Source organism: Rhinatrema bivittatum, chromosome 3, assembly GCF_901001135.1.
Source record: "Rhinatrema bivittatum chromosome 3, aRhiBiv1.1, whole genome shotgun sequence".
NCBI classification, from domain to species: domain Eukaryota; kingdom Metazoa; phylum Chordata; class Amphibia; order Gymnophiona; family Rhinatrematidae; genus Rhinatrema; species Rhinatrema bivittatum.
The window spans coordinates 294,974,037-294,993,991 of record NC_042617.1 but is presented as its reverse complement, the minus strand read 5'-3'; the positions used below and the strand labels follow the sequence as shown (position 1 = coordinate 294,993,991).

Here is a 19,955-nt window from a genome sequence, read left to right as displayed (position 1 = left end):
TGTTGAAAGAAAAAAAGAAATAAAGAAAAAAATGAGAAACACACAAAAAAAGGTGTGTGTGTGTGTGGGAGTTCTACTGACCGCATCCTACATTTCCCTGGATTCTACTCTCCATTCTCTTTGTGGTATGCTTGCTTAAATAGCCATGTTTTAACTGAGGGAAAAGTTAGCAATGCTTTGTTTGCTGATCTCAGGTTTCTGTGGGGGACGTGTACGCGAAGGGCTGTGTTCAGCCATTCTGCTTTTTTTGTCATGAATTAATTTATGCATGGTACAGTCTTGTATTGTATTCTTTGCTCAATGGGTAACCAGTGTAGTTCAATTAGGGTATCTGTGATATGTTCTCTTTTACCAGTTAGAATTCTTGCAGCTGTGTTTTGTAATATTTGTAGTGGTCTTATTGTAGTGTACGGTAAACCCAGTAGAAGGGCATTACAATAGTCTACTGGCAAAAATTAAGGCTTGTAATACTGATCGGAAATCGGTAAGCGTTAGTAGTGGTTTTAGTCTTCTAAATGTCATCAGTTTGGCATATCCTTCTCTTACTTTTAGAGATATATGTTGTTTCATACTTCTGTATCGATTATCACTTCAAGGTTTCGTACTTTCTCAGCTAGTTGTATTTTTTAGTTGTTATTGAGTGTGATTGGGTTTTGAATGATCGCTATGTTTTTTTCATTCTAGATGTAAGAATTCTGTTTTCTCTATATTAATAACTAGTTCATTTGGTTTAGAAGTTGTTTTATTATATCTAGATACATGTTGGGTATGTTTAATGTTTTCTCAATTGTGTCATCAATTGGAAGTATTAATTGAATATCATCAGCGTATATGTAGTGTGAGATGCCTAAACCAGCTAGCAGGTGGCATAACAGCAGAATGTATATGTTGAATAGTGTGGCAGATAGGGCTGATCCCTGTGGAACTCCTGTTTGAAGGTTTATTTTCTCTGACATTACGTCCTTGATTTGTACTTGAAAGTATCTGTTATTTAGGTATGATTTGAACCATTTGATTGTTTTGTTGCTTAATCCTATTTCTTCTAATCTATTTAAAAGGATGTCATGATTTACTGTATCGAATGCCACTGATAGGACTAGCATCACAAAAATGTAATGTTTACTGCTGTCAAACCCTCTCATGTCTGTTAAGAACATAAGAACATAAGAAATTGCCATGCTGGGTCAGACCAAGGGTCCATCAAGCCCAGCATCCTGTTTCCAACAGAGGCCAAAACCAGGCCACAAGAACCTGGCAATTACCCAAACACTAAGAAGATCCCATGCTAATGATGCAATTAATAGCAGTGGCTATTCCCTAAGTAAAATTGATTAATAGCCATTAATGGACAAGCAGTAGCACAAGCAGTAGTATTTCAGTGCTAAAGTTTTTGCAAAAGCCATGTTGTGATGGGTACAGGATATTATTGCTGTCTAAGTGTTCTGCTAATTGATTTTGTATGGTTTTTTCTATTAATTTCGCAATTAGAGGTAGATTTGATACTGGTCTATAATTGCTCAGGATGAGTTGGTCGCTGTTCTTTTTCTTTAAAATTGGTTTTACTATTGCTCCTTTTAGTGAATCTGACATGTTTCCTTCTTTTAGGAATAGGTTAATGATTTTTGTTAAAGTCGGAGAGACTGTGTTGGCTAATATTTTTTTTAAGTCTATGGTTGGAATTGTGTCATGTGCATGTGGCGCAGGGTTTAGTTTTTTTTTTTTAGCATCGATTCAACTTCTATTTCAGATATTTCATTGAATGTCTCCCATTGTTTAACGTCTCTTTTTTGCATTTTGATATTTTTTTAGTTATTTTTTGAATCTTTTTTTTAGATTCGTAATTTTGTCGTTAAAGAAAGTAGCTATTTCATTACATTTACTTACTGGTAGGCTCTGTGAAGAGTCAGATTTGTCATTTGTGAGATTTTTTACTATGGGGAAACAGGGCTCTTGGGTTATTTGCGAATTTCTCTATTTTAGTGCTGTAATATTGTTTCTTTGCGTTGACAGTTACTTGTTTTTAGTAGGCTAGTTGTTTCCTGTATTTAGTCCGGTTTTCTATTTTATTTTTTTCCATTTCTTTTTCTTTTTTCCTCAGATTTCTTTTGACAACCTTTATCTTTTCGTTATGCCAGGGGTTTGTTTCTTTGGGTTCCTTGATGCTAATATATTTTATTGGGTTTATCACGTTGGCTAAGTTTTTGGTTGTTTGCATCCATGCTGTTGTAGCAGAGTCGCAGTCTGTGCAATCTATTTCAGCTAGATTTTCTTCTAATTTGTCTTTCAGGATGTCTGTTGTATGGTGGGTTATATTTAAATTCAATGGGTTCTCTTTTTTGTGTCGCTTGTTCAGTATATTTGATAGAGGATTCTATTAGGAAGTAATCTGACCACGGTATCGGTGTATATTCCGATTTAATATGTTCTAGGTGGCTGTGGTTGATAAATGATAAATCAAGAGTGTGTCCTGCTTTGTGGGTGAGCTTGTCAGTAATTAGGATGAAACCTAGTGCCGTCATGATATCTATTAGTGTTTGACAGGTGTTAGTTAAGGGGTGTGTATCCATGTGTAGGTTGAAATCGCCTAGTACAATTGTGGGTTTAGAGGTGTTTAAGTGTGTTGTTAGGAATTCAGTTAGTGGGGAGATGTTTAATTCTAGTAGGGTAGGGGGGAAGTATATAAGGCAAATTTGTAAGTTGTTAGTTTCAAAAAGAGCGATTTCATGGTTTCTTGGAGGTGTTGTCGGGATTAGTTTACATTTAAATCTTTTTTCAATTATTAGGAGTAGTCCCTCCCCTCTTTTATTTATTCTGGGGGTTGAGAAGACATCATAGTTTTTATGTGCTATTTGATTTTTTAAAACGGTGTCTGATTTTTTTTTAACCATGATTCATTAACTGCTATGAAGCTTGGTTTTTGTGTCATATAGTAGGTCCATAATTATAGGGAATTTCTTAGTGATTGATTGTGCATTTACTAGTAGGAAGGTTATCATTAATAATTTATTTGTGATGGCGTTGTTTGTTATTTTGGTCCTTTTTATTTGTATGAGGTTAGTGGATTGAGTTTTCTTAGTTTCATTTGCTATGTGTCTATTTCTGTGTTTATGTGAGTAGGTATTTCCATATTTACCTTTGTTTAGGTGACTTGCTACAGACAGACATAAGCAGGATTTATCCCGAGAGAAAGAAAGCATTAAATCGGACATCAGAAAGAACCTTATTTTTTGGTTTAAAGCTGATGCAATAGTTCATCATGGCAGAAGATTTCCTCAGTGTAACAGCGCAGTATTGGACTGCAGAGCAGTCGGGGATTGCTTCCACGTGTAGAAGCTCATAGTAATCTCTTCCACAATGGATCCAACATTCTCAATTTGTACATTAGAGTTTTTCTGCAACAAGCTGCTGACTTGAGAGTTCTTGGATTGTAACAATGCTTTATCTGTGAAAATGACCTTTTACAAAATTGCTTGCCCAATATGCAGGTAAATATATTTGAAGTTTACTTCACAAAAAAGTTCCCTCATAGGGGTCTCCCATCGCGACATCATTTTTTCGTCGCTCAGTGAGTAAATTCCACAGTCTTTGGTTGGATCCTGCTCCCCTTTCCTTGTTTTTGCGGCCCCTTTTTTCCCATCATGGCAACGATTACCGACCCACATGATGTCTGTGTGCTGTGCCTTGGCTCATCACACGACGTTCGTCAATGCCCAACCTGTGCTCAAATAACCCCGAAGGGCAGGCGGGCCCGCCTAGACAAGATGGGAGTCCCTTTTCAAAATCAAGATAATTCCATCGACGTCCACCCAGTCGTCTCCAGCAGTAACATCGAAAAAATCCATCGACAAGCCTCACCGGGAGCACCAAGACAGCAGTGACCATCCGTCACCGACAAAATCTAAGGCATCGGCATCTTCTTCTTCTATGCTGGAGAAAGACCGGACCGAGCACAGAGGGAAACATAGTCACCAGCACCGACACGACTCCACGCCCAGTGCTGACACTGCATCGGCCTCAATAGCAATCGAGCCGACTGCGAAGAGGACACGGGTAGAGGAGCCTCCAACCTCCTCTTCACCTGAGATACCGAGGCGATCCCCACCGATATCTGTGGAGGTGCCAGTAGTGCCTAGCCTGCCTCCCCCTGTAGCTGTGTTACTGATACCAGCTTCCAGGAAGGAGCTGGACATACTTGTCTGACAGGCAGTCCTCGATGCCCTCCAGAACCTACAGCCGCCATAGATGCCGGCCCCCATACCGGCACTGACACCGGAGCCATTGATATTTACACTGCTGCTCGACCAGCTGGACACACTCATCTGTGCCCTTCCAACCCAGCCTGGGCCGCCGATGCCAAAACAACCTATTGAGTTTCTGAAACCCCCGATACCCATTCCGGGGTCCTCGGAAGACAAAGGCACGGACTCCAGTCCTCTTCCAGCACCGCTTCCACCGATGCCGGAACCAGTTCCTGATCCGTCGGGGCTCTTGGGACCAAGACGCCCACAATTGCCATCGATGTCGCCGAAATCTTCATCGGTGCCACCCGCATCCTCCATCGAGGCCATTGAGGGATCCGTCGATGCCAACATGTCCTGCAGTACCAGCTTTTTTCCCTCCCTTGGGATCTCAGCCAGAGACCCCGTATGACCCATAGGAGGATGTTGACACCGACACTTCTACAGAGGACATACTATCAGAACCATCTCCACTGGAAGAAAGGAGACGGTCTCCCCCCAAAAATGTCTCCTTTCCTAATTTTGTAAAGGAAATGTCAGAGACGGTCCCCTTTGACCTGGTCACAGAGGAAGACACAAGTCATAAAACATTGGAAGTCCTCCAATTTGTTGATGCTCCCAAAGAAATTATGGCTATTCCTGTCCACGAGATACTCTTGGATCTCCAACATTGTCTATGGGAGCACCCTTGCACTATCCCACCAGTAAATAGGAAGACAGATGCAACGTATCTGGTCCAGCATACGCCAGGATTCCAAAAGCCACAACTACCCCACCAATCAGTGGTAGTTGAATTTTATGTTTGTATGTATGTATTTATTTATTTATTTAAAAACGTTTTATGTCCCGCACAAAGAGACATTTACATGTCCGTCTAGATGGACATGTAAATGTCTAGGCTGACATGAATCTGCACAGAAAAAGGCCAGAAGACTGCGCCCTCACTCTTCATCTCCCCCTGGAAAAGACCAAAAATTCCTGGATATTTTGGGTCGAAAAAACTTTCAGGGCTCTATGCTAGTGTCACGCATAGCTGCATATCAACTATACATGCCTCAATATCAGAGGAATCTCTGGAAACAAGTTCAAGGAATAGCTCTCTTCCCCAACAACAACAAGATAACTTCAATGCCATACTACAGAAAGGCCTTGAGGCTGGAAAGCATGAAGTAAAGGCTGCTTACGATTCCTTTGAGACTGCTTCTCGCTTATCAACAACAGGAATCAGCGCCAGAAGGTGGGCCCGGCTTAAGGCATCTGACTTGCGAACTGAAGTCCAAGACAAGCCCGCTGATCTTTAGTGTACCGGAGAAAATCTATTTGGCGACAAGATACAGGACGCAGTGGCTCAACTGAAAGACCATCACGAGACCCTGCGTCAACTGTCCACGTTTACTACAGAGGCTCCCTCCTCTGCAAGAAGGACCATGAAAAGGGACCCCAGAAGACCGTTTTATTGCTCATGCAGGTACTACTCACCTACATCTCGCGTGAGACCAAACCACCTCAGAGAGGACATCCAGGTCTCAGCCAAGCCTCTGGATTTTGAAATTTATCCAGAGAATAGCAGCCACTCCACAAATCCAAACCCAGACTTGCCAGTAGGAGGTTGGATTCACCACTTCATAACCAACTGGTTCAGCATTACCACAGACCAATGGGTTATATATCCATCATGACCCAGGGATACCATCTAAACTTCCTCATGGTACCCCCAGATTCACCACCCAATACACTGTGGATGCAAAAAAACCACACAACCCTTCTAGAGTCAGAACTGTCCACCCTTCTGAGCGCCAGGGCTGTGGAAGCCGGGCACAACAGGGCAGAGGGTTCTACTCCCGCTATTTTCTCATTCCAAAGAAATCAGGCGGACTCCGCCCCATCCTAGACCTCCGCAATCTCAACAAATTTGTACAGAAAGAAAAATTCAGGATGGTGTCCCTGGGCACCATGCTTCTCTGCAAAAAGAAGATTGGCTCTGTTCTATGGATCTTCAACACGCTTATGCTCATATTCCAATATCCCGACAGCACCACAAATACCTGCGTTTTATAGTGGGACATCAACATTTTCAGTACCGGGTTCTGCCTTTCGGACTTGCCTTGGCACCCCGTGTATTTACAAAGTGCTTAGCAGTGGCTGCGGCCCATCTACACAAGAACAGCATACACATTTTTCCTTACCTGGACAACTGGCTAATCAAGATCCAATCCAAGCAAGGAGCTCTCAATGCTCTCAAGCTTACTTTCATCGGAGCAGATTTGGACACCACAGTCGCAAAGGCCTTCCTGCCCAACGACCAAACAGACACACTCTCCAGGCTAGCTTCGTCTCTGCGCACAAAAGAAACAGCCTCAGCCCATCAATTCCTAATGTTGCTGGGCCCCATGGCTTCCACAATCCACGTCACTCCTATGGCCAGACTGGCCATGAGAATAACTCAATGGACTTTGAAATCTCAGTGGCTCCAAGCCACTCAACCTCTTTCATCCCAGATTCATGTAACCCACCAGCTAAGTCTATCACCTCTCTGGTGGACAAAGCCAACTTGCTGACAGGTCTACCCTTCCAGCAACCAATTCCACAAGTGACCTTAACCACAGACGCATCCAACTTGGGTTGAGGAGCTCATGTGAACAACCTTCAAATTCAAGGTACTTGGACACAACTCGAAGCAAAGTATCAAATCAACTTCCTAGAACTTTGAGCCGTATGTTATGCTCTCTATGCGTTCAAGGACTGCCTCTCACACAAGACTATTCTCATACAGACAGCACAGTTGCAATGTGGTACTTGAACAAACAAGGAGGAACAGGCTCTTATCTCCTCTGCCAAGAAGCCTCGTAGATCTGGGCCTGGGCTCTTGCACATTCCATGAATCTCTGAGCCACTTATCTTCCAGGCATACAAAATGTAGTGGTTTATTGATCCTGTAGTAACGAGGAGAATCTTCCAGTGCTGGGGTCAACCAACAATCAACCTCTTTACATCCGAACTGAATCACAAAGTGGACAGATTCTGCTCCCTGCACAGACAACAAAACAAGTTAGCCATGAATACCTTCGCTCGCCCCTGAAACACAGGCCTCCTATACGCGTATCCACCAATACCACTGATAGCTAAAACTCTCGTGAAACTACAACAGGACAAAGGGTCAATGATACTCATAGCCCTGTATTGGCCTCGACAAGTATGGTTTCGCATTCTTCTCGACCTCTTGATCAGAGAACCCATTTGCCTGGGCACAGCGCCCACTCTCATAACTCAGAACCAAGGCATGTCATGCCATCCAAACCTTCAGACTCTATCCTTCACAGCCTGGATGTTGAAAGCTTGATCCTGCAACTGCTCAACCTTTCAACTGATGTCTCTCAAGTGCTTGTAGCTTCACAAAAGCCTTCCACACGAAAATGCTATTGTTCTAAGTGGAATAGATTTATCATATGGTGCACGCAAAAAGGTATCAACCCGTTTTCCTGCCCCACTCCATCTCTATGAGACTATCTCTAGCACCTTTCAGACTCTGGTCTCCAGACTTCCTCGCTGAGGGTACACCTGAGTGCCATCTCCACCTACCACAAGGGAGTAGGGGATGCCCTGATTACAGCGCAACCCCTGGTGAGTTGGTTTATGAGGGGCCTACTACAATTTAAGCCCCCTCTATGGCCACCAGTCACTGAATTGGGACCTAAATGTAGTACTTATAAGACTCATGTGCTCCCCATTGGAGCCTTTGCACTTCTGTGATGTTAAGTTTCTTACATGGAAAGTTCTCTTCCTAGTCGCCATTACATCTGCTCGAAGGGTTAGTGAGTTGCACTTGTCACATACTCACCCTATACAAGGTTCCTATGTACTCACCCTAAATTCCTTTCCAAGGTGGTTACTGACTTTCACTTGAATCGGTCTATAGTCTTGCCCACATTTTTCCCAAGACCTCACTCTCACCAGGGTGAGAGGGTTTTACACACATTGGACTGTAAATGTGCACTTGCATTTTACTAGACCGCCCTGCAGTCCATAGGAAATCCAGTCAACTCTTTGTTTCTTTCGATAAAAACAAACCGGGATTTGCAGTGGGCAAACAAATTCTCTCCAGTTGGCTAGCAGACTGTATCGAATTCTGCTATGACAAAGCAGGCCTTCCTCTCCAGGGATGAGTGAAGGCACACTCAGTGAGAGCCATGGCAACCTCAGTAGCACACTATCGTTCAGTACCGATTGCTGAGATCTGTAAAGCTGCAACATGGAGCTCTCTTAACACATTTGCAGCACATTACTGCCTGGACAAGGAAGGACGTCAAGACTCTGCCTTTGGCCAATCCGTCTTGAAGAACTTATTTCCAGTAATATCCCAACTCCTTCCACATCCATCTGCTGTGATTTTCAGGCTGCCTCATTTTTCCCAACAGTACACCAGTTGTTGTGCCTTTTGCACAAGTTGTACACTGATGGTCCAAACAAATATGAGTCAGCCTGTAGCTTGCTAATCACCCACATGTGAGGACTACCATCCTACTTGTCCTGGGAGAAAGCAGAGTTGCTTACCTGTAACTGCTGTTCTCCCAGGACAGCAGGATGTAGTCCTCAAGAAACCCACCCGCCACCCCACGGAGTTGGATCCGAAACGTTTTATTATTTTATTTTTTTGCTCGCACCTTTTGCTACAAACAGACTGAACGGAGACCCCTCTAGCTACAGGGATTATGGCATGCTGGGCATGCTCAGTGTGCCAATCAAAAGTTCTAGAAACTTTGACAGAAAAGTTTTCCGTGATAGGGCTCCGTCCAGTGACGTCACCCACATGTGAGGACTACATCCTGCTGTCCTGGGAGAACACCTGTTACAGGTAAGCAACTCTGCTTTTTCCTGAAAAAAAAACTGCTCACAAATTAGCAGGTGCAATTGTATGTTGGTAGTTTTGGTGGCATAATTCTGAAAGCAAACTAATGTGCACAAGTTCACATTCAAAATTGGTATAACTTGAGTGCATATTTAATTTCAAATTTAGGAAAGTCTGCTAGAAAATGACCCCCTATTGTTGCACTGTGTATCAGAAACTCTATTTTATAAAGGGAAAATTTAAAAAAAATCTTAAACTTTAGAGCAAAGCAAAAGAAAAATGTGAAAATTAAACCTGGGTTAGGTGACTCGCTTAGTGTCACTGGATGCACTGGTGCTGGAATTTGAACTTTGCTCACTAGGCTTCAGAGCTCTTTTTTAACCATAAAAGGTTGCGCGTCTTGAAGGCAGCTCACTGCTGCTGTGTTTACTAGCCAGCTGTCGCACTCCAGGTTGTCTCCAAACTAAAGGTAGGCGTTATAATAGCGAGATGATTGGATCCTGATCTTTCCATGATGTGATAATTTCTTGAAGGATGCTCAGCCTGTGCATATCTGTAAATGAGCTGCTAGCCAGCACTGAGGCTCCTGGGGATGCTTCCTTAGTGTGGCAGCAGATACAAGGAATGAAATATGAAACACTAGCATTGACCTCTCATAACTTTACATAGAACGTTAAAAGCCATGTGTCCCCCTTCCCACATTTAGTTATCAGAAAAGCATGTGTTTGGGTGGCGGGGGGAAGGCAGAAGTGCCCTGCTCAGCTGTAACACTGCGCAGTGATGCACAGAATCCTGAGTTCAAGTGTGCAGGCTGGCAAGGAGCAGGCATATTGTGGAGTTAATGCTCATGCTCCCTGGTAAAGGATGGATGATTGATGCTGCAGTGCAGAGGGCCGTGTCCTTACTACAAGAGTATCTCCCATTCTCTGCACGAGTTTTGGGGTATATTTTCACTGAGGTCTCTGTAGTATTAAATTGATGATAGAAAATTGTTTGTCAAGGTGTTCTTGCTTACCTGAAAGGATGTGGTGTTTCTTTTGGTTACAGGGTGCGCTTGGTAGAGAGAGGAGCTCCCCAGAGCCTGCTGCTTTCCGAGTCTGGAAAGGTAATTCCAGAATCAGTGCTATCTCTGTGAAACGTACATAGAATCAGTGTTTTGAGAACAGTATGCAAGTATGCTTAATTGGGGGGAGGGCCAATTCAGGTCCCGAAGATCCACAAACAGGCCTGGTTTTCAAGATGTCTGCAATGAATATGTGTAAGAGAGATTTGAATTCTCTCCACTGTGTGCAGGGAATTCAAATGTGTGAATACACTCTTGCATATGGTTGGGTGGATTTCAGTTTTAACTCTTTAAGCCTTGATATCTTAAATTTTGTGTGACTTTTGGTGTAGTGCAAAACTAATTCAAAAGCAGGTAGTACAGACCTCAGAAGTCAGTCAGCTGAGCCACCCTCCTGGATCGCAAAAATCCAGGCATCAGAAAGACATGCTTGTTACTCAGAGCATCTCGGGTTTAGCCCAGCAGGTTACCTCTGTGTGTTTTATTTATTTCAGTTCCTACCACTGCTAGCACTGTCTTCTTGGCAAATAAATATACAGCTGCCATCTTTTTCAGAAATCTAAGTATTGTCCTCTCCATTAGGATTTCTGCAGTGTCAGACAGTATTTATAGTAAATTTGTGGGTTCCCAATCTGTTAAGTTGAAAAGAGAGCATGACATCTTAATATTAAGATAGGGTTTTACCTGGCCATAACTTTACAATGGCCATTGATGAACTGAACAAATGTTGACGCATTGGACTTTTCTACCAGTGCAAAACAGACCTCTCACAGAATTTCAGATTTGAAAATAAAATGGAACACAATCAGTACAGCTGAAATTGTGCAACAGGGCTCCATGAGTGTTTTGCATTAGTTTATTAGTTTGTTTTTTTTATATACCTTCGAATCAGTAGGACCTTCACAACGGTTTAAAATACAATGAAATTAGAGAAAATACAATAAATCATTAATAAAAATCAAAATACTAGTAAATATGTAGGTATAAAATAATAAATTAAGAAGTAGTGCAATACTAAAATCATAAAAAAGAACTACAATATAAATTACAAACATTAAAAAAAAAAAAAAAATGAGCCATAAAGTTAAAAGTTTCTTAATCTAAACAGTAAAACATAATCATTTTTAATTAGTGTCTGCATGTGCACAGTCAAAGGAGCCATGTCTTAAGCTCGGTCTTAAATTTCTTAGTGTCTGCTTGTCGTCTTATCTGGGCTGGTAATGTATTCCAGGGTTTAGGGCTGGCTAGTGATACTGCTCGATCTCGCACCTGACTAAGGTGTGCTGACTTTAATGATGGAATTGTTAATAGGCCCTTATTTGCCAACCTAAGGTTTCTTTGAGGAATATTACATTATTATATTTAAAAATGAACAAATAAAACGTAAAATCCCATTTCCTGACCCTTTTTGGGTTGGAGAGTGTGAAACCATTATCAGACTGCCATAACATAAACACTTGGTGAGACAGAGAGTGCGCAGCAGGGATACAGAATGCTTTCTGCCTCTATTCTTGCGTCTGCATCGTTTTCATCTTCAGATCTTGCCTGGGGTCAGAGTGATTATTGTTGACCCAGAGACCAAAGGACCTCTTGGAGACTCCCACCTTGGAGAGGTAAATGCAAAGTTTAATTTATTTTTTTTTTTTAAATGATGTTTTTATTCACTTTCATTGCGTCAGAGATTTAAAAAAAAAAAAAAAAAAAAAGCAACATAAACTGGTTTTGGAAAATATAATTTAATTGGGAGGCAGGACCATGGCTGGCATCTCAGCTTTGATCTGATTTGTCTTACTGTTACTACTGTCTTCTCATTAGACTCCCTTCTGCTACTTGGAGGCTTTTAAAGAAATGATCCTAGTGGTTCTTCACTTTACTGTAAAAAGGACTGATGCCAGTCATGGCATAACTGTAAGATACTGCTGTTTTAACATGGAGCATTGTGTTTGCCATAGTATTACATGCAGCTTGGGGCTTCTAACCCCAAGTAGGGCTCAAGTGGCATGAACATACAGCCTTGGAGAAGGCCTCCAAACCTTCACCCTTCTGCTGTGAGTCTCTGAGAAGGGGAGGAAATGGGGCCTAAAGCACAAAGATGGACAATGTCCTTAGGTTCAGTGTATCTAATTGCCTCCAAGGTTTAAAGTAAATGGTGGCTGCCTTATTTTATTTATTTTTTTATTTTTTTATCTAACTAGATTTGGGTGAACAGTCCTCATACTGCCAGTGGATATTACACCATCTATGATAGCGAGAGCCTCCAGGCAGATCATTTCAACACAAAGCTTAGCTTTGGCGACACTCAGACACTTTGGGCCAGAACTGGATATCTTGGGTTTGTTCGTCGGACAGAGCTTACGGATGCCAGCGGAGGTATGATGGGGGGGGGGGGTGGGGGGGCAGTGATGTGATGTGTAGCTGCCTCCTGTCAATATTATACCATAATATCACAGCAGCTTGTCTGGCTTAGTTTTGGACTCTTGCACAGGCAGTAACCATTGCTGAATAATCTCACCTGCCCTATCTTTCCCTGCAGATCGCCATGATGCTCTTTACGTTGTTGGGGCTCTGGATGAAACACTGGAGCTGAGGGGGCTGCGTTACCATCCAACAGACATCGAGACCTCAGTATTTCGCACACACAGGAGCATTGCAGAATGGTAAGAGCCTGGGACTAGCACAGTGAAACAGCCTCTCTCCTCTTAAGACTGAATAGCTCAAAGGGTGGTCAGGGATACAGAACCTGTCTGCTTTTAAGATACCTGGTTCGTATCTAAAACCACCATGTTGATTGGCATTAATTGATCCCAAGCTGACAGGTCGGGCAAAGAGGATAGTGATTGAGTCAGCAAGGCAAATTATTCCTGCAGAACAAGATTGTGTTACATTATTAGGGAAGCTTGCAATTCTACAGCTCTTGCTGTTCCAGTTCTGTGATAGGGCAGCATGGAAGGGAAGCTTACATTATTGTTCAGACACAGTATATTTGTGAGGTGTGAGGGAACCTTGTGCTTCCACTCTGTTCTTTGTTGGAGCAGGATGGAATTGTTGTAGCCCTATGTTGCACCGCTTTGAATGAATGTAATCTTCTCAGTCTAGCAAATTTCACCAGTGCTAAAGTTAACCACAAAAATATTTTTTGAAACTTAGGTCTTCATAGATTTAGCCATTAATTACAATTATGTTTACAAATATTTTCAGCATGTTTGTGTATGGACAGGCAAGATAAAATTAACCACACAATTGGGTGATGACACCAGACAGCAGTGAGATGGAAAAAAGCACTGGTCCTTGAGCATGCATGGACCTACCTGTGCAGCCACCCACTATGAGTCTCCTTGGTCTTTTTTTCTTCTGCTCATGCAAGCAGACATATTTTTCCTCTCCTTACCACTCGTGAAAAGATTTTTTTTCTACTTACTTTTATTTTAAGATTTATTTACAAATTTACATCATTTTTCTTTTTTTGGTTTTTTTTTTAGTCCGTGCACCCCACCCCAAAAAATTAATACCTTAAAAAATTATACTTTTCAAAATTGGGTTCAACTTAGCTTTGGTCCTCTTCACAATGTCTGAGAAAGCTGGGCTTCAAAAGATGTCCTTGCTGCACCCAGATAATGCCTTTAACAGACCCAGCATGTCAGGTGCCAGTGCCCTGCTCATGATGTGCCAAATCGTGTCATCTGCACTTGCATGTCCCCCAGGACCAGAAAGTCAAGGAGCCATAACTTCTAGATGTTTTGGAGTGCCCTCAAGCTTTAGGCATCAGGGTTCAAGAGGAAATCATCTTCAACTGAAGATGATTTCGCCTAAACTGAAAAAAGGCAGAGTCCTCTCATGATCAGCACCATGATTTGGCACAGTGCTGGTATAGGAGCCATTCTCCTCCTGATAAAGAGGGTGATAAATTGCAATGAGCAATGAATTGCTTTGAGTAATAGTGGAGTCATGCTGACAAGATTTGTCGATGCAGATGAGGACAAGAAGTCCACTATGGTGCATGGTAAGAGATTAGTGCAAAAACCAGTGCTGTTAGCTGAATTTCTCTTCAGCATGACAATTCCACTAGCACAGATGCCAGAGATTTATTAGCGCACAAGCCTTTTCGTTTCCGACTCATTTCGGTTGTGGGAAAAATGTGGCTGGAATTAATAAAGGAATACTTTAAAGTTATACAAGGCTTGCTACTGCCTACCAGTTCTGAACACTGGATTCCAAGTTGGACTGTCAGTCCACTATTCTGTCTTTTCAGTGTGGAGATAAAAAGAACCAGACTCAGATCTGTTCTCAATCCTGTGACTCACCACTATCAAGAGAGAGGACAACTCCAGAAGCCCCTCCTGTTTTATTGTCCAATTCATAGCAAGGTTCAGAATAATCTTGCACCTTTATATCATAATCCAGAGGTCTTCTGTTAGAGGCATCCCCTCAGCAGCCTATATCTATATACATTGTTTTTGTATTATCTGCCATCTCATGATCTATAGCAATATCGATCACACTTCCCTCTTACTTGCACCTCTTAGCTTAAATGTGTGTCCCCTGCGGGTACTTGGGAACTTGCCCCTTCTCTCTGCCAGAGATGAGCATCATTTTAGATAAAGGGTCTAAGCTGATCAAACTATACCTTGTCCCCTTCCCTCTACCCTGATAGAAGCATGATATGCCAACAGGATTCAACCTTTGTGCAGTATTCTTTATTTCTTCTCATTTATAGTAAACGACTTCTGTTTCTTCAACCACTCTGTAAATGTTTTGAAAATTAAGAAGCAGATCCAATTGCATAACTGAAGCTCAAATTCAGAATTTAGCTAGTTGTCAAATGTGTTACAAAGGTCTACAGACCCTTGTGCCCTAGGCAGACCAATGTAACACTGCCTCCCCCCCTCCCCCCCCAAACAAAACCCCACCCTGAGTTAAAAGTGCCCCTCTTACAGAGGAAGATACATAGTGTCATATTGTCTGTCTGTCTCTCCCCCCCCCCCCCCAATGTTCAGGACCCCTCTGATACCTCGTCCTGTAAGCCTCACACTTGAGCCCGAACCTTGCTCCTCCTCAGCACAAGCAGAAAATTATGCGGGTAACATGCCAACGCATGCTATGATCAGCCTTTGCAAAATTCAGGGTTATGCGCATAAGTCTTGGCCCCACCCTGGAACGCCCATGCCTCGCCCCCTTTTCCACCTTCTTATTCTTGATGCATGCACAAGTATGTACGCGCGTACTTTCCGGCTTCTTAAAATTCACATAGCTCACGCGCACCCACATACATATTTGTGTGAGCAATGCTTTTAAAATCTACCTTTAGGAGTACATCTCCTTGAAGACATGACACACTCTTGCTTTGTACAAAAAATGGCCAAGGAAATTCAGCAGTGGTCCATGTCATACCCTTTTATGGCTTCATTTGAGACAAGCTCAGTGGCAACTAAAACATGAATGGAACCAGCATCTTTTACTGTTGTCACATACACTGAAAGTATCCAACTCTCTCAATCTAATCATTAATATGGCAGTTAGTTCAAATCTTCTAAAAAGTCATTTTCACCAACCTCAAGAGAAGCTAACAATGGATGCTTTCACCTATGTTTGGGCAGCTCATCGGAGAAACCTCTGCTTTCTAGGAACCTGATCACAAAAAGAGATATTGCTCTCAATTCTTGTTCTGTTTTGTGCTACACCAGTTTAGTTCATACTTGTGGTTTTTGTCTCCCTACTGGCAGACAAAGGCAGAGAACATTGTCTTTCATCGTGACATCATCAGCAGTGCTTAGAGGTGGTGCAGCTCTGAAAATCCAATATTCTCTGCCTCCGGTAGATAATAGGACAACTGGTGGTACAGCAGGATCTTACTGGAACAAGCTCTGAAGCAGGCTACTGGTTTTCTCCAGTAGTGCAAGCCTGCCTTTTTTGACAGCTCCAAGTCCAAGAGGGCACTAGGTGGAGCCCTGGGGAAGACTGCTCTTTAAAAAATAATTATTATTTGTCTGAGTTCCTAAAGGAAAAACTCCTCCTACCTGTCCCCCCAACCCTCCCTCCCCTCCATCTCTGAATTTCTGCCCGGAGGCCATGATTTAAAAAAAAAATAAAATAAAATAAGGCTATCAATGTCTGTCTTCTGTGGGAAACAGCAGAAAAGCCTGCAGTTTGGGTCCTGTCTAGAGCAGTGGGGAGACACCATTCAGCTCGGCCTGCTGTGAGTGTAAGTACCCGCAGGGAGAGAGGAGGTAGACAGATCCTGGTTTTCACCATGGGAAGTTCAGACTTCAGTCACTGATGTGATGCGTGTAGCGGTTGGCGCATTTCATCCACTGTAGGCCCTTCTGATCAGCCTATATTCGGGCAGGCAAGATTCCTGGTGAAACTTTACAGGCAGCCATGTCTGGAGCTGCGGCTCCTCTCTCAAGCCCAAGAGTCTATGTTCAGTCACAGGCAGGGGTGAGGAAGTTCTCAGGCAAGCTGGCTACAGAGGGAACTGAGGGTACAGGGGCCATTTTGTCTCAGGCTTCCATGGACTCTGGCCATTCCCTGCTTCAGTCTGCAGTGTCTTTGGGTGTGTGAGGCTCCTCCCAATCTTGATTCTTGTGGAATGTTTTTCAAATCAAGTTCTTTCTCCTGCTCCTACGGATTTGGGGGGAATTTTCACCGGAGTTCTTTTGATTTCTTCACCAGGCCTTCTGTGTAATACAGAAGCCTAGGGGGACCCTTAAACTTCCCACGAAGACCAGTCAAGCTCCACTTGCAGTACAGATTCCTCCTAAGTGCTCCGGGGGAGGGGGGGGGGGGCGCTGAGTCTCCCATCCCTAATTGGGAGGAGAACAAAGATGATTTTGAGGAACAGCTAGTCTCCACCAGCGATGCTAGGGAGGATAACTCTATCATTTAGACTTTTCTAAGGGGATGAAGTATCAGTACTAATTGATCAGGTTGTTTCTTACTTCCAACTAGAGGATTCTAAGGTTGAGGAAACTCCAGTTTGGGATCCCATTATTAAAGGGAGTCTGTAAGTCCACTAAAGCTTTCCTGTTCCACTCTTGAGTTGATAGTTCTAGCCAAGTGGGAATCTCCAGAGTCTAATCTCAGGGAAGTTCAAAATTTACTGAAACTGTATCCTCCTCCTCTAGAGGCAGTCCAGCATCTTTTCCAAACTCCAAAGGTAGATGCATTAGTTACGGCTGTTACTAGGCATGTCACTATTCCAGTGGAAGAGAGTAGTTCTCTGAAGAACTCTCAAGGTAGAAAGATTGAACTTATTTGGACCATCAGAGCAGAAATAGTAAATTTCTATTTGTGCTGCTATAGTTGTTAGGGCTTTTGTGTGCTGGATTGAGCAGCTTCCAGAATGTAAAGATACAGCTCACATGGAATCAGCTGTGGCCTTTTTGGCAGATATTCTGTATTATCTTCTTTGGAGTTCTTCTAGATCAGTAGCTTTAGTTGTCACTGCCAGAAGGCTGCTGTGGCTTTGCAATTGGGTAGCAGATTCGTGGTCCAAATCTCACTTAGGAAAGTTACCGTTCAAGGAAAAGCTGCTCTTTGGAGTAGCATTGCAGAGATTCCAATCCCTCATCACGCAGTGCATCAGGAATCTTCTATATCCCAACCTTCAGTCTTTGGCTCTGATAGCATGGATGTTAAAGCTAACAAGTATCATACTTGTTAAAGCTAACAAGCTAAGGAGTAACAAGCTAACAAGTATCATACTCCTCGATCTATCAGCCGCTTTTGATATGGTTAAACACTCTCTACTCTTGGAACGTCTAGCTGACATCGGAATCAAAGACACCACTCTTAACTGGTTTAAGTCATTTCTACAAAACCGATTCTACAAAGTCAGAATCAACAACAAGGAATCACACCCCGTCGACTCCTCCATGGGAGTCCCTCAAGGCTCCTCACTATCACCGACTCTTTTCAACATATACCTTTTACCGCTATGCCAGCTCCTTTCCAAACTAAATCTTAACCATTTCATTTACGCAGACGACGTACAAATTCTTAAACAATTAAAGAATCCCTTCAAAAAACACTAGAATTCTGGAACACCTGCCTTTTATCCATCAACAACTTGCTCTCAAACCTTAACCTAATCCTCAATTCTAATAAAACGGAAATACTCCTTACCTCTCAAGACGGTAACTATGCTAGGACAAACTCGAACCAAACAAATCAACCATCCTTTTCTACCCAAGTGAGAAATCTCGGAGTTATCATGGACGATCAACTAAACCTAAAGAGATTCGTCAATAACACTGCTAAGGAGGGCTTCTTTAAATTGCAAGTCCTTAAACGACTCAGACCACTCTTACACTTCCAAGATTACCGTTCAGTCCTCCAAGCAATCATCTTCTCTAAAATCGATTATTGCAATTCTCTGCTAATCGGCATTCCAGCTAATACCCTTAAACCCCTTCAAATTCTGCAAAACTCCGCAGCCAGGATATTGATAAGACCAACAAGAGAGACCATATTACCCCCATCTTAAGGAACCTACATTGGCTCCCAATAAAGTACAGAATCTTATACAAAACACTAACAATCATTCACAAAACCATACACAATCTCATTCCTCTGGATCTCAACATTCCACTTCAATTTCATCTACCAACCAGACCAACGAGAACAGCTTACAAAAACACTCTCATAACAACACACATCAAATCTTCTCTAAGCAAATGTTCCATTTCTGCAGCAGGTCCAACACAATGGAACTCTCTACCGCCAGCACTCAGGACAGAACAATGCCCAATCAACTTCAAAAAGACTAAAAACCTGGCTTTTCGAGCAAGCGTTCCAATTATGATAACAATATACCTCAACACCACCACACTATTCAACAGACTAAATAAAGACTCTTAAACCAAGCTTATAATATCACATTTTATAATAAGATAAAGTTACATTTTTGTTTCCCTTTTTTCTATTATGTTCCATGTTTTTTTTCCCCACATATACTGTACCAAGTTTTATTCCCTGTTCTATGTAATTAGCATTCTCTCATGCTTGTTTTTCAGTTACAATGTAAACCGAGGCGATATGCGAATTCGCATGAATCCCAGTATATAAAAATGTTAAATAAATAAGTATCATCAATGTTTTATTGTATGCCACCTAGGACTATAGATTGAATAGGGTATAAATATTATAAATAAATAAATATGCATTTGCCCTCTGAATTAAAAAAGGGTGGTTCTAGCTTCAAGGAAAAACTACCAGAAAGTCTTACAACTTTAAATGGGAAAGATTATTCTATGTGGTGCTCACCTTTTGGTGAAGATAACTTTAACTGTCGTGTCCCTTTTTTAAGAACATAAGAAATTGCCATGCTGGGTCAGACCAAGGGTCCATTAAGGCCAGCATCCTGTTTCCAACAGAGGCAAACCAGGCACAAGAACCTGGCAAGTACCCAAACACCAAAAAGATCCCATGCTACTGATGCAATTAATAGCAGTGGCTATTCCCTAAGTAAAATTGATTAATAGCCGTTAATGGACTTCTCCTCCAAGAACTTATCCAAACCTTTTTTAAACCCAGTCATACTAACTGCACTAACCACATTCTCTGGCAATAAATTCCAGTTCTTAATTGTGCATTGAGTGAAAAAATTTTCTCCTATTAGTCTTAAATGTGTTACTTGCTAACTTTCATGGAGTGCCCCCTAGTCTTTCTATTATCCGAAAGTGTAAATAACCGATTCACATCTACTCGTTCAAAACCTCTCATGATTTTAAACACCTCTATCATATCCCCCCTCAGCCGTCTCCTCTCCAAACTGAACAGCCCTAACCTCCTCAGCCTTTCCTCATAGGAA

General features: G+C 42.3%; 1 protein-coding gene across 4 annotated transcripts in view; it reads left to right on the top strand.

The window, feature by feature from the left end:
- The window catches only part of DIP2B (disco interacting protein 2 homolog B), a 433,878-nt gene that overhangs the window by 400,590 nt on the left and 13,333 nt on the right, over positions 1 to 19,955 (top strand). For 3 of the 4 annotated variants that reach the window (XM_029594985.1, XM_029594983.1, XM_029594982.1), the window contains 4 exons: positions 10,132 to 10,189; positions 11,686 to 11,760; positions 12,343 to 12,517; positions 12,681 to 12,804. In XM_029594985.1, coding sequence (XP_029450845.1) covers positions 10,132 to 10,189; positions 11,686 to 11,760; positions 12,343 to 12,517; positions 12,681 to 12,804 — 432 coding nt within the window. The remainder of the gene's footprint in view (positions 1 to 10,131; positions 10,190 to 11,685; positions 11,761 to 12,342; positions 12,518 to 12,680; positions 12,805 to 19,955) is intronic. The other variant, XM_029594984.1, reaches the window with a different exon arrangement.